This window comes from Benincasa hispida, chromosome 2 (genome assembly GCF_027475165.1).
Source record: "Benincasa hispida cultivar pf3 chromosome 2, pf3_genome.v1.1, whole genome shotgun sequence".
Taxonomy (NCBI): domain Eukaryota; kingdom Viridiplantae; phylum Streptophyta; class Magnoliopsida; order Cucurbitales; family Cucurbitaceae; genus Benincasa; species Benincasa hispida.
Genome location: NC_143479.1, coordinates 9792095 through 9818000, shown reverse-complemented (window position 1 = coordinate 9818000; position 25906 = coordinate 9792095). Strand labels below are relative to the sequence as shown.

Here is a 25906-nt window from a genome sequence, read left to right as displayed (position 1 = left end):
GAAGAAGCTACTGCCGGAAGTCCACCAGCAGCAAAGTTCGGCAACCCGTGACCGGCGCTGCTTCCAGACGGCTGTGATGGTGGGTAACGGACAAACGGCTCGGCGATCTGCTGCGAAGCGGAAGAAATCGCGCCAATCTGACCCGACCCGGCAGCTGGAGCAAGCCCATGACCGTCTGGTGTAGATCCGATTCTGTGCGACGCTGAGATACCTACCGGCTGTAGATCGATCGCGTGCGCCGGCTGGAGAACGTGCGAGGTTGAAACGGTTGTGTGCGAAGTTGAGGGTCCGATCGGTTGTGACCCGATCGCGTGCTCCGGCTGGAAGGCGTGACCTTCCACCACCACCTGCTGTTCGGCTGGAAAGATCCGATCGATGGTGTTCAGTTGGAACGGCTGAGACTGGAAGCTAATCGGCGCACTAGCTGGAGCAATCCCACCACCTGCTGTTCGGCTCGCCAGCTGGATCTGTTCGGCTGAGCCACCTGGGATGATGGTTCGGAGATAGCGGTCAACCACTGCTTGAATCACAGCCTCATTAATCAGCGTATCTTCACCTATCAAGTTTGATGACTGAGTTTCTTCTACCGGGGCTAGGGTTTCATCACCTAGCTCTGATACCATATTGAAATAGGGAAAGAAGACGACACAAGGAGTTTACGTGGAAAATCCTAATTCAGGGAAGAAAAACCACGGTAGAAAAGAACTTATTATTTTTTATGTCTCATTTACAATAGATCCAACCTCAGATATAAATAGGATAATGTGAAACCCTAATTTAGCAAATATAGTAAAAAGACAAAAATGCCCTTAGGGCTAATTTTAACGTATTTCAACTAGCTTTGGTTTCTTTTCTAGAGCTGTTTTGTTAGGTCTTAAGGGGGTGTTTGGACTACCAACTTGATGTTGATGGAATGGACTATTATAGCAGGTCTTAAGAGGGTGTTTGGTCTACCGACTTGAAGTTGGTGGAGTGGGCTAAGCCCACTCCATGTTTGGGACAACAATTATAAAAATTGGTGTTTTCAACTATTATAACATACAATTAACTACAGTATTAATATTTCAAACCCCTCTTTGTTACAGTGTTTACTATTTCTTACCCATTCTTTCTTTCCCTCTTTATTACAATGTTACTATTTCCTACTACCTGTACTAAAATAGTCCTATTTCTTACTCATTCTTTCTTTCTTTCCCTCTTTATTACAATGTTATTATTTCCTACCCATACTAATAGTTTGTACCCTAAACACAGACTATTGTAACCTATAGACTATTATAACTCATTGACTACAATAACCACCAACTATAATAACTAACTTAGCACCCTAAATGCCTTCTAAGTGTTTGCTTTTTGAAATCTTCTTTTCTTTGTATCTCAATAGTATAGTCTTCTTTTGTTTTCTCAATTTCTCTCCTTTTGGATGTACATTTTAATGTATTTTTTAGCATTAGTCTCTTTTCATTTTTTTTTCATTTTTTTTAAAAGGAAACATCACTTTTCATTGATTTAATGAAAAGAGACTAATGCTCAAGATTACAATGAGACAGCTAAGCCCAAACTTAAAACTGAGACAGCCAAAAGACCCAAATTGGATAAGACTGAAAGAACAAATACAAACAAACAAAGATGAACAAATAGAATCCAAATTCGAATAAATTGACTTTTTACACCAAGCCCCAGAAACCACCAAATCAAAACTAACCGAACAAACCAACACTATCATGAGGACAACTAGTAGGGTAAACTCCATGGGAGAGGAAGCCCGATTCAACTTTCTCGAGTCTGAAAAACAAATCAAATGGAAACATAGACCAAATCCACAAGACTAAAATCAGAGCAAGGCTGTCTGAAGCTGAAGAAGAACCCCATCACCTTCGACCAAAACAACTTGGAACCATCACCAAACTGATTGCCATATGATTCAACAGACTCCCACCCTATTTCATTTGATCTCCAAAATGCACTTAAGTGTAACACTTAGACTCTCTGTGAACCAAGGAACAAATTTCATGTTGAAAACTGTGGCAAATTTCAGAACCAGACTGACTGAGAGGGGTCGGACTACCCCATAACAAGTCCACAATCTGCATTTGTGGACTTCAATTGATCCATAATGTCCGACTGAGGCATTGGCTTAAGGCTAGAGTTCCAACCCACTCCTCTGATTGTTGCCCTTCTTCAATTTGAAACATAGAAATAAGCTCCTCCGCAAATTGTCAACTTGGTCTTAAAATTCTTGATTATCTTCTTCACCATATCTTTCTAACTCCTCACTACTGGCACTCCCAATTGAGTCATTATCTGAATCATAAGTCCTCTTCTTTTGACAAATAGGGGAGGTTCACCGAGTGCCTCTTAAAAATTTGGTCTTATGGTTGGAAATGTGGAAGACTGAAAGTTTGAATTGTTGAGTAGGGGAGGATAGATGATCTGACCTAATGGAGAGGGCTGGGACTAGAGCTCGGGTGCAACATTCTTTCAACAAGTCTGGGCTGGTAGCAAAAACTCTAGATTTGAGAATAGATTTCTTTCTCCTGGAAAAATGCTTAGGATAAGGCTTCAACAATCTTGAGAATTTTTTTGGGGAAGAGTGGAGTTGAGCAGGTGTCTCCAAGACTGATACACAATCTTTGGCCTTAGGAGACAAAGGATGGTCAAGAAAGATACACCGCTGGCATCCATCTTTATCCTCAGAGAAGGAAATGCCACTAGGATTCAAAATGTGGGCTGGTGCTGGGCTGCTTGAACTGAACGATGCTCCAACCTTTGAATGGCTTTCAAACTGTTGAGATCCTTCCATTGGAATGTCTAAGGATGCACAACTATTCGGCTGGACAATTTTCTTTTCTGGACAAACAAAAGAAGACTTCTTAACGCAAGTGTCTTCCTTAATGATGACATTGGAGGCTGAAGTATTAATGTGCGGAAAGGTGGAAGGCTCCTTTGAATTTGGCGGGAATTTGGAATTGAGGGAGCATATCTTTTGAATTACCTCCAGGGGAATGTCAAGAGACATTCGATCAGAAGTTTTCTATTTAAAATCATCAATGTTTTCAATTTGAATAACCTTAAAATGATCACCCATTGGCTGAGATGGCTTCTTCTCTTTCTTCTGTAATACTAAATCCGAAATTGAAAAAACTATGTTCCTGCTGCCTTTTCCTCTGGCTACTGGATCATTTTCTACCTCAAGTGAAGTCTTCGTCTCTGTCTTTGATACTTGTCTATTGCAGTCTATCATAGATAGAATGTGATATTTTGCTATTAGTTGTAAATATTTTTAGCAGTTTTTTCATTTAAAATAATTTCCCTTTATTAAATGTAAGAACCTAAGATAATAAATTGAAACGATTTAAATGAATGAAAAAAATAAAAAGAAAAAAGAACAATTTAAATGATTGAAGAAATAAAGTTACTCTCTAATATAAATATAGATACGTATTTATTCTGTAAACTTTGATACTTGTGTTATATGATCCCTGGACTTTCAAATTTTAAAATTTATTATTATTTAGGCTAAGTTTTGAATTTTCTAATCTAAAAAATTATAAATTTTTCACCCTTCTTAACCAGGCTGTGCTCTCCACTGAAAAAGGTCAAAGTGCTCTACTCACGTTTGATTCTTATCAGAGATCGCTTTTAGAGGCAAGTTTTAATCCTTCTATTCTGATCAATACTTAGTTATGGAATGTTCATACTCTTTGTTTCTTATGAATGACTACATATATGCTATAGACAGAGCTGCATAATCTTATAATTACATGACTTATAATGTCGACAATTAATAGAAATAGGAAGTAACTACTGGAACTTCTTTGTAGTGGTTCCATTCTATGCCCCATTTCATAACATACAGGTAATTTCGTAAAGATGATTTTATTTAAGAAAAATGCTCATAGTTAATCAGTTGCCATCTACATGGGGAATGTTGAAATGATGATTTTATTTAAGAAAGATGCTCGCAGCATACATACTGGCAATATTCTTCATCAAATATGCTGCAGTCTTTCCCTGTGTATGACAGCCAGTTTTAAGTTGACCTGGGCCTAAAAATTTTAAGATAATGCAAATATTTTGGAACTGAAATGTAATGCCGGTGGTTTCAATGCATGACAAGGAAAATGGTACTAACTATTGCTATGGGAAAAGGTTTGCTTGATTCTGAAATGTTAGTTTGTTCCATTCAATCTGACTAACAATCATTAATATGTAGGATGAATCTATTATTCATGTATCTCGTTATATAACTTAGGTTCACTCGAAAGGGCTCAACATCAAGCTGGTGGATAGGTACTTATTGGATCTTGAAAGGAGATTTAAAGGTATACATGTCTACTTCTTTAATTGACCCTTCTTAACAATGCTGATTGAATCAGCAGTTAATTATAGTTCCCTCTGGGATAAAGGACATTTAAGCTTATTATCTCACTCAGGATCATGATTTTTATGATTTTCTTGGTAGATGATGCAAAAGTCTAGAATTCTAGAATTCACCTCTTATATTCTGATTGTTAATTGCTTCATGATGTAAAAGGTTTATCATACTTCATATATCACTACAAAATCGAGTGTTACATTTTTCATTTTCATACATCACTGGAATTAGAAAATCTACAATTATGATCAATGACCATCGGCTCAAGAATAGCTTGCATTAGGCTATTCTGTTTATTATAATGCTGATAATCTCCTTTTCTGCACATAATCAACTTAACTTTTATAACAGCTGAGGCCATTTCAGTGGAAAGTTCCACCGTGTGGGAGACCAATGGTAAAACATTCGGGAAGTGGATTTGTCCATTAGTATACTCGCTAATTGGACATTCAAATGATGTGATTCTAAGGTTTTTTTTTTCTCTTTTCCATTTTCTTTCTTTCTTTCTTTTTTTTTTTTTTTTTTTTTTTTTTTTTTTTTTTTTTTTGCTTTCTAGTAAATGAGCTTGTGTTGATGGGGTTAATTCTCTGCTTTCAGATTATGTCTAGATATTGTGCTGCTAAAAGCTGAGATCGCTGAGCTTCTTTTACCCAGTGTAGTTGTCAATCTAGCTGGAAGAAAGGATTTGGATATTGATCTTCACAAACTAATTTCACTCCAGGTTTTGTATTGTGTATTTGTCATGAGATCATTAGCATTCTATTCTTCATTGTTGCTCTCGTTTGTAGGTTTTATCATGCCCAAGTAAATTTACTTCTTTTAATATAGCAGATACTCTCGGCTTTGAACTGAAATAGGCAGTTGGGATTTAGTAAAGTTTGAGAAATTTTTGTTGTTTCCTGACCTTGAAATTTATGTTTTACTGTTTCATGTGTTGTTAAATTAAGATACTCTCAACCTTTTCCATTACTTGGGGGTTTGGTGGTGTAACCATTGTCGAGTTTTATTGGCTTTATTATGTTGCAGTTGCTGGTTTCTGTTTTAGTTTAGTTAAGTCAGTTGCAACAACCGTTTCTTTGTTCTTTAGTTCTTTTGTTTTTGTTTCGGCTGATTAGTTGGGTAGTTCGGTGGTTATCAAAGTTTGCTCCCTATATAAAGGGCCATTAGTTTGTAAAGGGGCAGATTTCTTTTGACTAAAAATTCTTTCAGCCAAGCTGTATCCATGTAGTGAATCAACAATTTCAGTTAATGAGTGTAGAGTCTGAGTGCTGCCAAGTGCCATCATACACCTTGACATTAGTATCTTTAATTGCTGAATAGCGCTTAAACCAGAAAAGTTTTACTTTACAGAAAAATATGAAAAGATGAAGCACAAGCACCTTTTCAAGGTCCTCCATGCTCTTTACCCAGATTACACCATAGGTTGAACTTTTAGGGGTGATCCCCACTCCGGTTAATAGTGCTTCCAGTTCATTTTCTTTTAATTTGGATCTCTCTATTATTTACATGGTTGGATTTATTTATCTTAACCTAAAATGGAATGAAATGGGTTCTATATTTGTTGGAAGAGAACAGTGGATGTTTGGGGTTACTTAACCTTGCAATGATACCAGGAGCTTTGCTTCACTTTTGTTACCTATGATTAATTTGCAGGTGCAAGAACACATATTTGTAGAATCCAACAAGTTGATTAAGTCAATTCAAGTACTTCTGAATACCCTCAATGAACTTCGGTTATACCATGTCATGGAACAATCTTTTGTATCTTTCAGGAAAGATCATTATAAGGTTGGTTATACAATATTGAATACCCTTTTGGACTTTGTTTCTTTTTAATATAAAATTATACTAGTTTATGGATGATATGTTAGGTGAGATGCTACCTTATGCAAGATCCTACCTTGATTAGATGCTGTTATCAATTCTTGATGGTTGAAACATAAAATAATGCTCTATATGTATCTACATGAAATGTGTATCACGATTCATTCCTAGAAATACGTGAGACATTGACCCTTTTTTTCTTTCTATTGAAGAGTAACTCTAACACCATTTGACATCTAAAAGGTGCAGTGAGGAATTGGGTGTAAAGTTGAATAAAAATAACGTTTTCTTGCTAGCCTTCAATTGGTTGATAGAAGTAGTTTATTTGCACACTTTTCTATCATCATATTATTGGTAGATTTTTTGGTAACTAAGTGTTGGTCTTACAACCACCCTACAAACAAATTCCCAAGAGAGAAATATAAGCAATGCTTTTGTTTGCCTCATTCCTTGGAGAAGTGGATTTATAATTCCTTCTTTCCAAGCATACATTTCTTCCATAACTGCTAAATTCTATTTTGGATCATTTAGGGCCTCCTGTATAATCCTTGAGATAAATAGATTGGTTAACCTAGAGGTGAAAGCTTTATTATAATCATTAGACACTCTGGTAAAAAAGGTAGTTTGCAATAGGATATTTAGTATGCTTATGAGTTACAAGTACCTTTCTGATGATCGATCGTAATGTTAGGATGAAAATTTTGAATTGTTTAATTAATTAATCTTTTAAAATTCTATAAGGTTTTCATGATTAATTCCATAAACTAAATACAAACACAATTTTTTCCCATAAATTCTAATAACACTCTCATTCACAACCAAACATAGTCATATTGAGTATCCCAATAATCTTATTCTCATGCATATTATTCTCAAGCATCCTTTATTCTTGGGTATCTATAGAATCTTAAATCAAGGCCATTTAATGGGTGTTTGTTTTGTTCTCACGATGAGATGAAAACATTTGCTCTAAAATTAATAATGATGGTTCAAAATAACGAACTTTGATCTTTATTGTGGTTATTGTGAGTCTTAATTTTTTTCTGTATTCATCATTTTATTTTATCTATTGAACAGTATTGTTAAAGCTTTTCTTTTCTTTCCTTTTTTCTTTTTCCAATAACAGTATTTCAAAAGCTAATAGCACTTCTTTGCTCCTTCAGTCTTCCAAGGCATCAAGTAAGAGTTCTAGATCCCGTTCCACCTCTATTAATTTTAGAGATCCAGTGGCTGCATCAAATGCTTCTGTGATGCCACCATTCTCCTGGGACAAAGTATGATTCACGTCATATATAAAAATAAGGATTAGGCTAATTAGCTATTGCTTAAATAGCTGACAAGTTATTTGTTTTGCAGGTTTATTGGCTTTCCATTGACTACCTTATTGTTGCTAAAGCTGCAATTGTCAGTGATTTCGATATTTTTCTCCTTAATGTTAAGTGTCTGGTATCCATGTCAGTTTTTCATAATTTCCAAATATATATATTTTTGTAGTATTCTGGTTCATACTTTAGCTCTGTCATGTACGTTGAGCATTGGTGTGAAGAGCATTTTGGATGCCTTTCCCTGGGGACCCCGGATTTTTCTTTCGTGGAAACGGTAAGTTGTGTGCAAAAAGTGCATTTGTAAATAATAGAGTAAGTCTGCAACTGTTTATTAATTAAGTAATCAATAAATGTAGGAGGCTCTAGAAACATTTGAGATACTCAGTGCTCAGAAGGTTTATCTGTTAGTCCTGTCTAATTGCTCTCTCTCTCTTTCATGCATCAGCTGCCACGTCATATTGAAATACTTGTCTCAGCAGTCACTCGAATCAATGAACCTGATAGCTTGTATGGAATTATACGCTCTCACAAGGTGAGCTAGCATAGTTTGCTACTAGCTTGAGTGTATTTTATAGTCTGTAGTTCTTTTCTAACCGGTATAATATGTTTAAGTGTTCATATAATTAAATTTACTATAACTCATCAGCTTAAGCTTTTGGGTCCTTAAGTGATTTGACATGGTATCAGAGTAGGACGTCCTATGTTCAAATTCTTGTAATGTCATTTTCTGCTCAATTAATATTTATTTCCGCTAGTGGGTCTTCAACAAAATGTTAATTTAATTAAATTTACCATAATCCATTAGCTTAAGCTTGTGGGTAGGGGTGTGCATTTGTCGGTCGGTGTCGGTTTTGGGAGAAAACTGGCACCGAAAACTGATAAAAAAAGTGCATGAAATCCGACATTTTGTCGGTTTTGACTTTTTTTTTTTTCTTTTCCAAGCAAAACCAAAGTGAATGAAAATGAAAGATGAATTGATGAAGTGTTATTGTTAGGTTAATATAATTTGTAATTTTTTAAATTAAATAAATCATTTTTTTATGAAAAAATTTAAATCAATCATGTAGTGGAGTGTGGACTTAGAATTTAGACAACATAAAAAAAGAAAATAATAAATCAATACTAAGGCAATAGGTTTGGACTTGGCTTGATGGTATTGGGCTTACTGTTATACTTATTTCTTAGGGGTTTTTTTTAAAAAATAATATCTATATATATCGGTCGGTTGGTTAGTTTTCCATTTCTTTATATGAATACCAGAAACCGACCGACCAACCTCAATTCGGTTGGTTTGGTTTTCAGCGGCTTTTTGCTCACCCCTACTTGTGGGTCACGGTTATTTAACATAATATACTTCAAGTAACAACCTGTATCTACTAGTTGCAAGAGGTTTAACATACTGAAGGCTATTTCATTTACTCCTCAACTTAGTAAGCCATAGAAAAGTCAGCAGTCCAGTCCCAAATGAATGAACAAACGTAGATTCAAACAGAAACAAGTTATTATTTGGAAAAGTTTACTCATTTCTCTTTATTTGCATGTACATTGGTGACTGTTAAAGTTGACATCACAAATCATCACCTTTGAGCACGAGGGAAATTGGAGCAAGGCCCTTGAATATTATGACTTACGAGTACGATCGGATTCCATGATTCAAGAGGATGGTGTTGTTAGAAGCATTTCTATGGATAAGCAACCAAAACGTCAACAGTCAATGTCTACCTTGGAAGATGTGTCAGGACACTGGAAACCTTACAAGGGGGTTATGAGATCTCTGCAGAAAACTGGTTGTGCACACGTCCTGGATTTATATTGCCAAGGATTAACATTCCGGGATGACCATGTTCAGCATGATTTAGAGTTCATGGAACTGCAGGTTTTCCTTCCAACCTTCCAAGGGTGTTTTGTTGTGTTATAACCAAGGATTAAAATATTGATATTACTATCGTAATTTTAATTTTATGGATATATCGATGAATGTATCAATAACCATTGATATTTCTGTAACTAAGATGAAGGGAAAATATCAATTTACATCCCTAAACTTTGAGGTTATATTAATTTTTTTTAAAAGGAAACAACACTTCTCATTAATGAAATGAAAAGAAACTAACGCTCAAATTACAAGAAACTATGAAGTATCAAGAACTAGGGATTAGTAAATGCACCCGGCTATCTCAACTAGGTTGATGCACCCATAGCATCCTCATCCCAAAACAAAATATGACAAATATAATAAGAAACTATGTGTCTTAAAGACGTTATACATATAATGAATGAAAGCAATCCAATTAAGACAAATATCTTGAACAAAATATCCGAAAATTTCTTAGAGAGGGAGCACCAAGAAGAAGCTTTAATTCTTACAATCTCATAATGATCAATCCATTCAAGTGACTTGTCTTGAAAAATACGCTGATTTCTCTCAAACCAAATTTCTGACAGAACTACTTTAACTGCATTAATCCATAACTGAAGCAAATGAGCTTTTAAAGAAGGACCAATGACAATTTGACCAATGACAATTCAAGTGACTTTTCTTGAAAAATACGCTGACTTCTCTCAAACCAAATTTCTGACGGAACTACTTTAACTGCATTAATCCATAACTGAAGCGAATGAGCTTTTAAAGGGCCAATGACAATTTGAGCCACATTCTCCTTAAAAACATTGCTAAAAAGCCAATGAAGATTAAATTTTGCAAATAACTTCCTCCATATTTCCAAAAAGTATTGACAATCAAAGAAAATATGCCGACTGTTTCAGAGTTCTGCATACACGGGGCAGATTGAGGGGCAATAGATAATGGTTTGACAGCTTTCTTTTAAGAGATTGTGAATAATTGAGAGAACCATAAAGCATTACCCAAATTATGATATTTATTCTCCTTGGGCAGCTTGATTTCCATAAGTGTTTGTGCAACTTACTGTCCATCAGGGAAGATGAGTTCAAATGCCTGAATGATGACTTCACCGAAAATACACCTGAAGCATGTAAAGACCAAGATCTACAATCTTGCCTTTCAACTATCCTTTTCCCTTCTAATAAAAGTGGAAGATTTTAAAAATCATGCATTTCTTTCATCTTTTAATAATCTTTTAAAGTTAATTGACTACGATAAAGTAGTTGAATCCCAATGTTGAAAAACGGAACCATCAGGAGACTAAGCGATTTTGTACAATCTTGGAAACAAGAAACACAATGGAGAGGAACTCAACCAGCTGTTTTGCCAAAAAGAAATTCTAAAACCATTACCAAGGTTAAAGGATGCAAACGTTGCAACTTGTTGCCAAATCCAGGAAATAGTAATCCGAGGCTAAGGTTTCTCCCTTCTTTTCCAGCTGTGTGCCACCCAAAGGATTCAATTCCATGGATACTTTTTACTACCTTACACCAAAGAGCTTCTTTCTCATGCGTAAACCGCCTTCCCTATTTTGCAAACAATGCCACATCTCGGTTTTTTAGATCACCAAAACCAAGGCCTCCGTGTTTTTTTTCTTTGGAGACTCTCATTTGACAAGGTGAATGCTTCCGTCAGATCCTTCCCAAAAGAAATTTCTCATGATCTTCTCTATTTCTGACATGATTTTCGAAGGCATTGCAAAGGAAGACATATAATGAATTGGGATATTTGGGAGAACTGCCTTGTTCAAAGTAAGTTTACCACCCCTTGATAAATTAAAACGCCTCCATCTATCCAGCTTCTTATGGATTTTATCAATAATTGGCTGCCAAAAAGATACCTTTCTTGGATATCCTCTAAGAGGAAGACCAAGATAATGAAAAGGTAATGTTTCTGTTTTGCAATTCAAGCTGGAAGCAGTGTCCAACACTCTGTTTTCATCAATATTCACTCCACATAATGCAGATTTGTCTCAATTAACCTTTTGTCCCGAACATCATTGAAATAATTCAATGGCATTAATTAATGCCTTCAAACTTTCATCATCTTCTTTACAAAATATTAATGTATCGTCCGCATATTGGAGGATTAAAACATGAACCTTATCCTTAACAACTAAGAATCCTTCATATTCCCCTTTCTCATGTATTACATCAACAAGGATATTCAACAGTCTCTTTCCTCTTTAATATTATTTCATCTAACTCATTTGCTAAGTCAACTGTTGATCTCTTCCTTCCAGAATTCTCTTTCTTCTTTAAGACATTATTAGGTAACTCATCTATAGTTAATTCTTGGGACTTCTGCTTGACCGCTATAGCTAATGAGTCTTCAACTGTCTCTGCAACAATCGAGGATGCTACATTCTGAGACTTCCCAACTTCCGTTGCAAAGGACTCTTCCTTTTCCAATGACCGTTCAACTCCTCTGCAATAATGTCGTTCACAGCAGTACATTCTTCAACATTCTGAGACTTTCCATCTCACCTATCAAGAAATTTCAACTTTTTCATCAATTTCCATGGCAAACTCTATGAACTTCTCTTTTTCTAAATGCATTTCATCTTTCAGTGCTTTTAATATTCAGTCTTGGTCAATAGAATTTGAAGAATCAAACTCGAGCATATTTACAAGTTCGAACACTTCAAATCTTGAGTTTTTCAATCTTCTAATGCCTAAAAAATGATGGTAAAATCTCCCAGATTTAAATCTTTTATACTCATTGATGCTGGAATATAACCACAAACATTCTTTTCAACTTTGATCATAGCTGAAGAACAATCCAAACAATTAAAAGTTTGGGATGAAATGCTAATCAAACCTCCTAATTGTTGTCTAATTGCATAAAATACTGAGCTTTCCCAAAATGCTAAAGGTAATTTTTTTATACGTATCCAGCCTCCATAACTACAAATCAAGTTTGGTCTAGAAAATGCCTTGTTTGACCAAACATCCATCTTTAAATGAAGTTTGCCAAATCGTTGCCATCTACCAATATTCTTGAAAATTTTTTGATCAATATCGACTTTCAATAGTGCTTTGTCATCCATGAATGGATTGATTAAAACTCGAGTATGAAAGTGTTCCTCCAAAGCAGTCTTCACATCCAACCATCAATAGTGAGCATGCAATCTAGAAACCACAAACGAGGAATTCAAGCTCAAGTTCAAAACTTCTGATTCCTTCTTAACCCGATATGTTGAAGGACTACGATGGGTATGCTTAAAATTTTAACTACCTTGTTTAATGACTTCTGCATATGAGCTTTTCCACTCCAAAGCAAAATTTGATGCAGCAAAAATTCGCTTACCAACCTTAGCCTCATAATCAAACTTTTCCCCAGTAATTGGATGTTGAATATTATCTGAATGAACAGGGAAGGTCAGGGGTCTATTATGCTAAAAACCATTATTCTTTTCTCTTATTAATCTTAGGAGGAAAGGGTTTCTTAAATAGAAGAAAAATACCCACTTACAAACAAGGAAAGAACAAAATAATTACAAATAAGGAAAGAATAAAATACAGCAAATATAATACAATAAATACAATATAAAATTTCACAATAAGGAAATAATCAACACTCCCCCTCAAGCTGGTTTGAAGATATCATTCATAGCCAGCTTGTCAATCAACTTGTTGAATTGCCACTTTGGAAGACCTTTGGTTAACACATTTGCAATTTGCTCTGTTGTCGGGAGAAAGGGAATGCATATTATTCCTGCATCAATCTTTTCCTTTATGAAGTGTTTATCAACTTCAATATGTTTGGTCCTATCATGAAGGATTGGATTGTTGGCAATGGAAATTGCTGACTTGTTATCACAATAGATGCGTATAGGCATTGTCGGAGAGAAATTCAATTCTTCCAATAGTCTTCTTATCCATATGCACTCAAAAATACCATGGGCTAATGCCCTAAATTCTACTTCAGCACTACTTCTTGCAACCACACTTTGTTTTTTACTTCGCCAAGTAACCAGATTTCCTCCAACAAAAGAGCAATACCCCGAAGTAGATCTTCTATCAGTCGTGCTTCCTGCCCAATCAGCATCATTGTAAACCTCAATGTTTAGGTGGTCATGCTTCATGAATAATGTACCTTTTCCTGGAGTACTTTTCAAATATCTCAAAATCCTATAAACTACTTCAAAGTGAACTGACCCAGGAGCATGCATGAACTGACTTACTACATTAACTGTGAAAGCAATATTAGGACGTGTGTGAGAGAGGTATATGAGTCTCCCTACAAGCCTCTGGTACTTTTCCTTTTCTTTTACTTCTTTTTCAGTTGCAGCAACCAATTTTAAATTTTGCTCGATAGGAGTTTCTGCTATCTTGCAAGTAAACCTGTCTCATTCAGTAGGTTAAGAATATACTTTCTCTGGTTGATAAGAATGCCATTTTTTGATCTGGCAAACTCCATTCCTAGGAAATACTTTAAGGTTCCCAGGTCCTTGATTTGAAAATCATTAGTAAGGTTTTTCTTCAAGATATCCAGTCCTGTCTCATCATTACCTATAAGAATGATATCATCAACATACACTATCAAAACGACAAACTTACCACTTCCATATGTTTATAGAACATAGTATGATCAGCTTGACTTTGACTGAATCCATAGCTTGTGACTGCCTTTCCAAACGGTTCAAACCATGCTCTGGGAGATTGTTTAAGCCCATATAATGATTTCTTTAACTTGCACACTTTGTTAATCCCGAGATCCACCTTAAAACCAGGTGGCAAGTCCATGAAAATCTCTTCTTCAAGATCCCCATTGAGAAAGGCATTCTTCACCTCAAGTTGAAAAAGAAGCCAATCAAAATTAACTGTCACAGGCAACATGATTCTAATAGAATTAATTTTAGCTACTAGAGCAAATGTTTCTTGATAATCAATGCCATAGGTCTAAATGAACCCCTTGGCAACCAATCTGGCCTTGTACCTTTCAATACTACCATTAGCTTTACATTTTACAGTGAACACCCATTTGCATCCCATCGTCTTCTTATCTTTTGGTAGTTCGACTATGTCCCATGTGCAATTTTGTTTCAGTGCATTGAACTCTTCCATCACTGCTAATTTCCAATTCAAATTATTTAGGGCTTTCTGTATATTCTTTGGAACAAATAGGTTGGTTATTTTGGATGTGAAGGCTTTATGATAGTCGGATAACCTATGATAAGAATGATAGTTTTCAATGGGATATTTGGTGCATTTACGAGTACCTTTCCTATGGGCAATTGGAATATGAAGATCAGAGACATCGGGTAAGGATTAGAAGGAGATGAAGAACTAGGAGAAATAGGAGTAGAGTGTCTAATACCTGGATCTTCAGGATCATTCATCGGAGTATTTGATTGGTCCTGTGATAAGTCAATTGTCTGATCTCGGAATCTTTGAGTCAAGTTTCTTCTAGTATAAACCCGAAGTTCAGGATTTAGACTTGTAGAGTCATTTTGTAGTGTTTCTCCCCCTGAAGAAGAACTCTCCATACTTGGTATCGAAGGATTAGAGCTCATAATGGCAGGACCACTGATGTTTGGAAGAGATAAAGTATCCCAAAAATTATCTCCAAGGTTAGATATCTCCCCCTGAAGAAAATATGGACCCAAAAAAGGTTGATTTTCCAAAAAAAGACACACCCATACTCCCAAAATACTTGTGGTTCAAAGGATCAAAACATTTATAAGCTTTCTTATGAGAAACATAGCTACAAAAATGCATTTAGTGGCTCGAGGATCAAGCTTAGTTCGAGAAAGAGGAGAAGTGTGGACATAAGCAGTACACCTAAACAATTTAATTGGTAAATCTGAAGACAGTCGGTTATTAGGAAAAAACTCATTGAAGTGATTAAGAGGAGTTTTAAAATTCAAAACCTTAGATGGCATTCGATTGATCAGATATGCAATTGTAAGAACGACATCACCCCACAAAAATTTTGGAACATTCATAGAGAACATAAGGGCACGAGCAACTTCAAGTAAGTGTCTATTCTTTCGCTCAACAATGCCATTCTGCTGAGGCATGTCACGACACGTAGCTTGATGAAAAATGCCCTTTTTCTTACAAAAAATTGGTTAATTGTTCATTGAAATATTCAGTGCCGTTATCAGAGTGAAGAATTTGAATTTTAGTTTGAAATTGAGTCTTTATCATATTGTAAAACCGAACAAAATCCTCTTTTACCTCTTACTTTTTTGTTAACAAATAAAGCCAAGTTAAACGATTGTGGTCATCTATAAAGGTAACAAACCAACACTTACCACTATGAATTAAGACTTTAGACGGACCCCAAACATCAGTATGAATTAAGGAAAAAGGTGATGAAGCCTTGTACGGTTTAGGCAAATAGGTATCGATGATGTTTGGCAAAAATGCAACTTTCACATTGAAAAACTGAACAATCAATTCTTTTAAATAAATCGGGAAACAGATACTTTAAATAAAAGGAATTTGGATGCCCTAATCTACAATGCCAAAGCATGATAGTTTCTTTAACAGAAGGAGAACAAACACTACTCAAGCCCTGAACTTTTTTATGACTAGCAGAAACTTCATCAAAGTAATAGAGACCATCAATCATCCTAGCATGTTCAATCGTCCCCCCGATTCCTGATCCTAAAAGATACAACGAGTTTCACAAAAGATGACACGACAATTAGCATCCTTAGAGAGTTTACTAACATACAACAAATTACAGGCTAATTTTGAAACATGAAGGACAAAACGTAATATAAGTTTTGTAGTCAAAGGAATAGTTCCTTTTCCTGCAATAGAGGTGAAGCTGCCATCGACAATGTGAATTTTTTCATTGCAATACACAAGAGAATATGATTCAAATAAACAAGAGGAACCGGTCATATGATTAGAAGCTCCAGAGTCTATAATCTATGGAGATGAATTAAGGCAAGAGTGAGCTTGAGGACAAGTACCTGCTTGTGCCAAGGAAACACTAGGATTACCAGTTGATGAATTGGTTTGTAGCAGCTTTAGAATTTGATCAATTTGCTCTTTGTTAAACAGGTTGAAGTCAACAACATTATCCTTAGAGGCATGTTGCTTAGAACTTTTCCAATTCGTAGGTTTTCCATGAAGGTTCCAACAAGTTTCACGTGTATGTCAAGGTTTATTGCAATGCTCGCACCAGACACGAGGCTTTTCATGTGGCTTCTTGGATTGATTATAAGCCTTCATTGCAATATTTTCAGTCACCAACACAGAGCATTCAACTGAGTCAATAGGTTTTTTGCAAATCATAACATTCCTGCGGCTTTCTTCCCTGCGAACTTCAGAAAAAACATCATTAATAGTTTGAAGAGTAGTTTTTCCAAGTATTCTACCTCTAACTTCATCGAACTCAACATTGATGCCGGCAAGGAATTTGTAAATATGACCATCTTCAACAGTTTTCCTATAGTGCTTTTGGTCCTAGAGGTCAAGGTCTTGCCAAATCCTTTTTAATGAGTGAAAGTATTGTGTAACGGAGCTAGTTCCTTGTCGTATATCACCCAATTTTAAGTTCAACTCAAATACTTGTGACTGGTTGCCCAAATCAGAATACATCTGAGTTACACTATCCCATAATTCCTTGACAGTAGAGTAACACATGTAGTTACAACCAATATCTTCGACTATGGAATTGACAAGCCAAGTCATAATCATGGAGTTTTCAGCGTCCCATCCGGCGAATGAAGGGTCATCTGGATTAGGATTGGTTTTTTCTCCTGTGATGTAACCAATCTTCCCTTGTCCACGAATATACATTCGAAAACTTTGGGACCAACGAAGAAAATTATCCCCATTGAGTCGAATGGTAGTTATTTGGACAGTGGTACTGATTGAATGTCCATGATTGTCGTAAACTCGAATGATGGGTACCTTAGTGTCCGACATATCGTTGAAAGAAAGGAAACCTAGAATACAAGATCAGTAGATCTGAAAAAAAAAAAACACAAAGGCTTAAACGAACCAACAACTAGGAAAATTATAGCTGACGGACAGCGGCAACCGTCAGCAGAAGATTGGTCTTTTACTAGGGTTTCAAAAAGAAAAAAATAGGGTTTTTTTCTTTTTTTTTTTGGATTTTTAGGGTTTCAAAAATTTTGTTACTCTGATGCTATGCTAAAAACGATTAATCTTTTCTCCTATTAATCTTAGGAGAAAAGAGTTTCTTAAATAGAAGAAATACCCAATTACAAATAAGGAAAGAATAAAATAATTCAAATAAGGAAAGAATAAAATATAGCAAATATAATACAATAAGTACAATATAAAATTTCACAATAAAGGAAATAATCAACATATTAATATAAAAGCTAACCATTTATTTGAACTCTTGCCAACATGACTTGCCATCTCAATAAGGAATGTGAATATTCTTCCTCCTTCCAGTTGAAAGTCAGACCGCACACTCCACAAACCAACGTTCATTGTCACGAAATTTTGAAAGAAAAATTACACTTTGATCAACTTTTTCCTTAAGTAAAAAGGACTCAAAAGTTTGACCACTCGATAACCTTTTCATGCTGGTATCGAGCCACTATGCCATAGTCACTGAGAAGAATACTTTCTGGCCCCTTTTCATATCTTCCACTAAGAAACCATTGCCATCTTGCCACGTACAAAAGAAATGATAAAAAATAATACAACTTTTCACCTCCATAGAAAAAAGAATGGATGTAAGGAAGGAAGATGGGGAATAATCGGAGCTTGTATGAAGGTGGGATGGGAAGAAAAAGGTCGGAGGGAAGGTTTGGGGAGAGGAGAGAGCATTTGGGAATGAGGTTTTATTTATTTTAAACTTGAACTAAAATTGTATCAATTTAAATCTTGAAATTTCGTAAGTGTATCAATTTACATCCTTCATTACGTTATGTTTGGATAAACATCGTGTGAAACTTATAATTTATTAATTAGACCCTAAACATTCATAAGCAAATCAATTAAGACTCTCAATTAAGATTTCCTTTGAAAATTGTCCATGCATCAATTATAATTGTCTACTTTATTAATTCGATATATGAAGAAGTCCATAATGTGTAAGAATTGAGTGCATGGACAATTTACAAATATAATCTTAATAAATATTTTTTAATCGATTCATTTATAACACTTTAGAAGTTTAATTGAAAGAATTCGGTGCTTAAATTGATACATCTACAAAAAGTTTGGGGTTTAAATTGATATAGTTATTAGTTTAGGTTTAAACTATGCTATAGATCTTACTATTTGTTAACTTATGCCTTAAATATTTGCTTTAGTTATATTGTATTTATTGTGATAGGATTTTTTCCTTTTAAGTTTTAGGTCTTCCTTCTTTTTATGAATATATCAACCGATATTATAATCCTTGGTTATATTATCAGCTTGTTTCATTGTTTACTATGTGTCCATAGTTGTATAATTTAATCAAGCTGAATATTGTGTGATCGTATGGGTACAGTATGAAGCTGCCTGGCGTGCAGGAAACTGGGATTTCTCCTTGCTTTATGCAGGACCTGATTCTGGTTCATCAAGTTGTCAAAACAAGAATATTCATTTCAACGAAAACCTGCATAGGTATTTGATGCAAAAACCAAAGTTGCTAAACCAGCAACCCATTTTTCAATCTCTTATCATTAGGCTTTGTTATCATTTGAGATCCCATGACACCAAGCTACATCGAATGGTTGACTGAACACTGCAAATCTAACTACTATCTACTTTGAATTTTGGAATTTCTCATTTAAAAGCCAAATCTAACCACTATTTACTTCGAATTTGAGTGGCTATCAGCCAAACGGAGGAGAGTCCATGAAATAACATCCTAGAATTAGTCCCTCCTTGTACTTGTAATTTAACTCAGGCCTTTACATGTATACATATATCGATCTTGTCCCACAAAAAAGTACAATTAAGACATACATAATCTGTTGGCTTAGGACTGGATGATATTGTCTGTGGGGGCTAGATAATACAGGACTCAATTTCCTGCTCTGTCAAGTCTCTTTTTGTTTTAGTGTGCACCGAACTAGAAGACTTCCCTGCCATCCAACTTCCGTCTTTGTTTTATGTATTAGAGTGGATCAATAAATGTTTTTGAAAGCAATGTGGCACTTCCACTAATTGGAATCTTCCTAACTTAAGTTATCCAATCATTGATTCATTGGAACATTTTGTTTCAGTATCTGAAATTTCATGCCATAGGGGGGGATGCACGGCCCCATAACAAGGCTGCCATGGTCCCATGACGTAGGAAGCTTAGTGTTTATCTTGTTAGTTTAATTCAGTTAGACTTCTTGTAACCAGTTGCCCAGGTTATCACAACGGCTACCTTAGTTTTTAACAAATTGTAACTGGCTGCCCAGGTTACCTAGAACCAGCTGCTTCAGTCTTATATAAATTGGCTTTTAGCCATCATCTTTGATTCATTATTAATAATATCATCTTGAGTTTCTTGGAGCTACTCCTTTATCCCACTTTGTTTCGGAAGTATTTTGCTTTTTCCTAATTTTTCATTTGTCTTCCTTTCTACTCGTATCAATTTTTCTTGCCACTTGGTTTTTCATGTTCTTTTCCCACAATGTAGCATTTCATAATACAAGCCCTTGCACTGTCTCTCACATCAATCTGTACATTATAGCATTATGCCATAGATTGGAAATGATTCAAATAGATTTTGCACTCTCTCTAAGATTGCTATGGTAAATATATATATTAAAAAAAATTGCATGAATAATTAAATATTTGTAAAGTAGTTTTCTTGTTGTGGGGGGTGGGCCCTCTTCCCCTGGCCAGTAGGTTGTCTTCCCTTTCTTTCGTGTGATTAACCCATTTCTCATGAGTAAATGTTATAATTTTTTTAAAAAAAAATTAATTTCTTGTTTCCTTTTCAAAATTTAAAGTATCGTTTCCTTTTCAAAAGTGTAATGAAGTTCTTCCTTTGTACAATCTAAACTAAGTTATACAAACCCAAATTTCTCCAACGTGTACAAACTCAACTTTAATGAAATCATTCCTTTCTACAATTCAAACACAAGTTATATAAATCCAAATTTCACTATGCACTTCCCCACACAACCCAAACATTGTCTAATGAACCCAAATACTTAATATATCCAAACAAAGATTTATTAGAAGTGTGGTAAATTTTACCTAATAGTAATACTATTATTTTGTATTTTACAATGATGACGTTTCTGGGTTCTGCATGCTGAATATTAGTTGTTTGCGGGCATTGGAAGAAGGAGACTTTGATGAATTTTATATAAGGTTCAAAGATTCAAAGCGGGTAATATTTGTCTCTTCTATCTGCATTGACTGAGATCAGAATTGTTTGTGTACTGACTCATAGTTTATTGTAGGAGTTAGTGTGGTCCATAACTCATGCAAGTGAAGAAAGCACCGAATATATATATTCAACTATAATTAAGCTTCAGGTGCGTAACTTATATCTTGCTTTATGAGATAAATGACCCATGGAGGATGAGGATGCACCATCTCGTCAATTCCCAGGACTGTGAGAACAAAGATTTTCTTGGATTGAGTGTTTCATCCTCACCAGATATTAGATTTGAAGTTTGAACTGTTCTCCATCATGCTTTATAGCACATTGAACGGATTTCTGCGTTTTCAATTTGTTCTTTTTTTTTGGGCTAAATGACATTTACAAATTTGGTCCTTGTGGTTTGGGCTGATTTTGTTTAGGCACCAATCAACCCAACTGATGGGTTTTTTTTTTAGTTCTATCAATGTTTTAATACTCCTCTCACTTGTAGAAGTTAAATGAAAATCAATATTAATTTGGGAAGAAATGAGGTTTCAATTTGTTTTTGGCTGATTTTGAATTTAGTCCAATGGTTTGAAATGTTCTAATTTGGTCTTATGGGTTAAGGTTGATTTTTAATTTAGCTTCTATAGTATTAAAATTTTAAATTTGGTTCTTATGATTTGGGATTAATTGCAATTTGATCTCTATGGTTCCAAAAGTTTTTATTTGATTCCTATAGCTTGATCGAATCTTACAAAGTATTCTTGTAGTTTATTTGAATATGTGACTAATTTTCTAATTACATGATTACCGAGTTTGTATTTTCTTCTGTCTGCCTATGCAGATCTTTTATCATCTGGGCTTGGCTTGGGGATTACGTTGGATGGATTCTGAAGATTCAATTTTTCTTCATGGGAATCCGAAAGTGTTCTCAGATCATGTGATTCCCACAATGGACCAGGTAATCCTCAATCCGATGTGCATGTGATCTCATTTTTAGTCCTGTTAACACTTTTGGACCTTTTGGTCCTTGTCATCAACTCTTTGGAGTGTAGTGATGAGTGGACATTCCTTTTTTATAATATATGTTATTATGTCCAGTTGTTCTTTATTGTAGTTGTGCATACCTTAGTTTAGGGTTATCTTATACCCCTATATATCTGTGACTTTCTCATCTAAAAGACATTGAGTATTTTCCCAATACTATGTACATTTTTATTATTTTCATTTTTCACGTTGATGTGGTGCGGCTTAAATTTATTAAATTATGAGTATGATGTGATATTGCTTTTTTTAAAAAAAATATATATATATATATATCTTTAGTTTATTTTAAATAAAAAAATAATAAAAACTTGAATAACAAAAACATTAAAATACAAAATTAAAAACATAAAAATCTGTTAAAAATTAAAAAAACAAAAACAAAAAACAAAACAAAACAAAACTCTTACCTTCTCCATCCTTCACCTCCATTATCTCCTTTTATCCTAAACCTTAAATACTATTTATAATATTCTGGCAATTCTCCGCCTTCAAATCATAGATTAATAGTAAATTCTTACCCAGTGCTCGTTATTGAAACGGGGAGAAGGAGACAAGATTTTAACGTGGAAAATCCTAGACCAAGGAGAAAAAATCACGAAAGAGATATTTTATTAATTTTGTTACAATTTACAAGATCCCCAGACTCAGATATAAATAACTACAGAAACCCTAAAACTGTAGACACCTTAGAAAAGACAAAAATACCCTTAGGGCTAAAACAACATTTTTCAACACTCCCCCTCAAGTTGGAGCATAGATATCAATAAGATCCAACTTGCTAACATAGGTGTCGAATTTCTGTCTTGGTAGCCCTTTGGTGAGAACATCGGCGATCTGTTGACTTGATGAAATATAGGGAAAATATAGATACTGCCACTGTCCAGCTTCTCTTTGATAAAGTGCCTGTCAATTTCCACATGTTTGATTCTGTCGTGTTGAACAGGATTGTTAGCGATATTGATAGCAGCCTTATTATCATAGTACGGTTTCATAGAGCCATGACTTTCCTGATGAAGATCAGTCAGAACCTTCTTAAACCATATTTCTTCAAAAATTCCCAGGCACATAGCTTTGTACTCTGCTTCAGCACCACTTCTAGCAACAGTGCCTTGTTTCTTACTTCGCCAGGTAACTAGATTTCCCCACACAAAGGTATAGTACCCCGATGTGGACTTCCTATCTGTAATAGAACCTGCCCAGTCTGAGTCGTGTATGCTTCAATGCACCTCTTGTCATGCTTTCTGAACACCAATCCTTTTCCAAGAGTAGACTTCAAATATCTCAAAATCCGAGTAACAGCCTCCATGTATCTCTCACACGAAGCCTGCATAAATTGACTAACCATGCTGACTGCAGAAGATATATCAGGTCTGGTGTGTGAGGGGTAAATCAATTTCCCCATGAGACGTTGATACCGCTCCTTGTTAACAGGGACATCTTCACCAAAATCTCCCAACTTGCTATTGACTTCGACCGACGTATCTGCAAGTTTACACCTAGTCATTTCTGTTTCTTTCAACGTCAAGAGTATACTTCCGTTGAGAAACAGAGATTCCTTCTTTTGACCTTGCTACCTCCATTCCAAGAAAGTATCTCAGACTGCCAAGGTCTTTGATTTCAAATTCATTTGGCATCCTCTGTTTTAACCTGACAATCTCAGTTGTATCATCACCGGATAAAATGATGTCATCAACATAGACAATCAGAATAGCTACCTTCCCTGATGTCGATCTCTTAGTAAACAGGGTATGATCAGAATGCCCTTGAACAAACCCCTGGGATTTAACGAAAGTCATGAACCTATCGAACCAAGCTCTCTTAGAGATTATCAAACCCCTGGGATTTAACGAAAGTTGTGAACCTATCTTAGAGATTTCTTTAGTTTGCAAACTCAATTATCAAACCTTGCTTCAAAACCTAGAGGCGGGCTCATATAGACCTCTTCTTTTAATTCACCATTCAGAAATGCATTCTTTACATCTAGTTGATGTAAAGGCCAGTCTTTGTTTATAGCAACTAAGAGAAGAACTCGAATCGTGTTAAGTTTTGCCACCGGAGAGAAGGTTTGTGAGTAATCTACTCCATATGTCTGGGTAAACCCTTTTGCAACCAGCCTGGCCTTGTATCTGTCAATAGTCTTATCAGATTTGTACTTCATCGTGAACACCCACTTGCATCCGACGGTTTTGTGTATTTTAGGGAGCACAGCCAGATCCCAAGTTTTATTCGTTTCAAGCGCTCGCATTTCTTTCATAACTGCAGCTCTCCACTCAGGAACTTCCATAACCTTATGCACACTGCTCGGTATCATCACATTATCCAGGTTGGTAGTAAAGGCCTTAAATCCCGAAGATAAATTACGGTAGGACAAAAAACTCTGCATAGAGTGACTAGTACATGATTTAGTTCCTTTGCATAGAGCAATCGGCAGATCAAGAGTAGCATCATACTCACCAGGTTTGTCTACCTGTTTATCAGTGCACGGTTGAGAGTAAGAATCACACTCATCCTTCTGTTGCAAGCTTTCAGTTTCCTGTGTATCTCCTGATAGCTTATTTTCATTGCCAATCTCGACATTGTCAGAGTTCATCACATTGATTGCATCACCCTCAACCACATTACCCTCAACACACTCATTATCGGATGGAACAAAGGTACCTTGAGCTCGTTCCGGTTCTAACTCTTGGACAACTTCCAGAGGAGCAACCAGGGGAACTATTTCCTTTCTAAGATTCTTCCTGTAGTAATCCAGAACACCTGTTTCGTAGGAAGGACAGAGTCATTTGCTTCAGGGATAGGTTAAGGATGAAGGTCTAAGGGAACATAATAGGTGGTTGTGTTAGTCTCTTCACTAGCGGTCTCCCTTGAAGAGGATTAACGGGAAAAAAGTGTTTATCCTCGAGAAAAGTGGCGTCCATAGTGACAAAGTACTTCTGGAGGAAGGTTGAAAAACACTTGTAGCCCCATTGGTGGAGTGGATACCCAACAAACACACACTTTTGAGCACGAGGAGCGGACTTATTCTGGTGAGGACCATGATTATGAACAAAGACAGTACAGGCAAACACCCTAAGGGGGATATTAGGGAAAAGACGAGTGGACGAGAACGACTCTTTAAAACACTCAATAGGTGTTTGGAATTTTAGCACACGGGAGGGCATTCAATTGATGAGATGAGCTGCAGTAAGCACAGCATCTCCCCATAGGTACGACGGTAAGGACGCAGGAATCATGAAAGATCGTGCCACCTCAATAAGGTGGCGATTTTTCCGTTCAGCTATCCTATTGTCACTTCGAAGGATATTTTATTAATTTTGTTACACTTTACAAAACTCCCAAACTCAGATATAAATAGCTACAGAAACCCTAAAACTGTAGACACCTTGAAAAAGACAAAAATGCCCTTAGGGCTAAAACAACTTTTTTCAACACCCGCAATGTTTATCTATTAGGGTTTTCACATAAATCCGTTCTCTTGCTATTTTCTTCATAATAAAGTGAGGCTCCTATGATAATGGTTACTTAGTATATTTTTTTAAATTAATTACACGTAAAATCATGTGTTTTCATCGCTTTTATTGATAAGAAATAAGAAAGGGGATTTTGTGAGGAAAACTTCTATTTCATTTAAGAAAGAAAACACACGTTTTCTGAAATTAATTACACGTAAAATCATTTGTTTTCATCAGTTACATTTCATATAATTCTTTTTAAATTCTTTTTTCCTTACCATTTGAAAGTTCCAAAGGTTCACTATGATGGTACAGTTACTCTTATTATTCTTTTGTCTCATCTCTACCTCGTGAAATTTTCACTGATCACAATAAGAGTGACTGGGGCCTCCAATTCAATTGCAAAGGTTGACAGTTTATTTTATGTGAAGAAAGTAAATGAATAATGAAGAAATATATTACTTCTTCCTTTCCTTTTAAGGAGACAAATTGTATATGTACCGAAGGGTAGTACCTGCTCCTTGTGCATCAACTGGACTATTACCTCAATTTTCTTTAGTTGCTCAACTAATAGTGTCATCTGACTATTTGAAGCTCCTTCACAAAATATGACCGTTAACCTCTATTTTATTCATATACAAAATGTCATTGCCTGACATAATTGTGATGCTTCAGTGTATGTTTAACTGATAAACATACATAGGGATTGCTTCTTTATTCGTTTTTTTTC

The 25906-nt window shown here is 35.5% G+C and overlaps 1 protein-coding gene across 7 annotated transcripts in view; it reads left to right on the top strand.

Moving 5' to 3' along the window:
* ATM (Serine/Threonine-kinase ATM-like protein) overlaps window positions 1-25906 on the top strand; it is a 150700-nt gene that overhangs the window by 91268 nt on the left and 33526 nt on the right. For all 7 annotated transcript variants that reach the window (XR_005480102.2, XR_005480103.2, XM_039022968.2 and 4 more), the window contains 14 exons: window positions 3577-3648; window positions 4256-4325; window positions 4730-4847; window positions 4976-5099; window positions 6032-6166; window positions 7366-7476; window positions 7559-7606; window positions 7697-7801; window positions 7973-8059; window positions 9089-9403; window positions 18872-18987; window positions 20632-20698; window positions 20772-20846; window positions 21522-21638. Coding sequence is in view for 5 of the 7 variants with exons in the window: in XM_039022968.2 (XP_038878896.1) it covers window positions 3577-3648; window positions 4256-4325; window positions 4730-4847; window positions 4976-5099; window positions 6032-6166; window positions 7366-7476; window positions 7559-7606; window positions 7697-7801; window positions 7973-8059; window positions 9089-9403; window positions 18872-18987; window positions 20632-20698; window positions 20772-20846; window positions 21522-21638 (1560 nt within the window). In the remaining 2 variants the exon portion in view is untranslated. The remainder of the gene's footprint in view (window positions 1-3576; window positions 3649-4255; window positions 4326-4729; window positions 4848-4975; window positions 5100-6031; window positions 6167-7365; window positions 7477-7558; window positions 7607-7696; window positions 7802-7972; window positions 8060-9088; window positions 9404-18871; window positions 18988-20631; window positions 20699-20771; window positions 20847-21521; window positions 21639-25906) is intronic.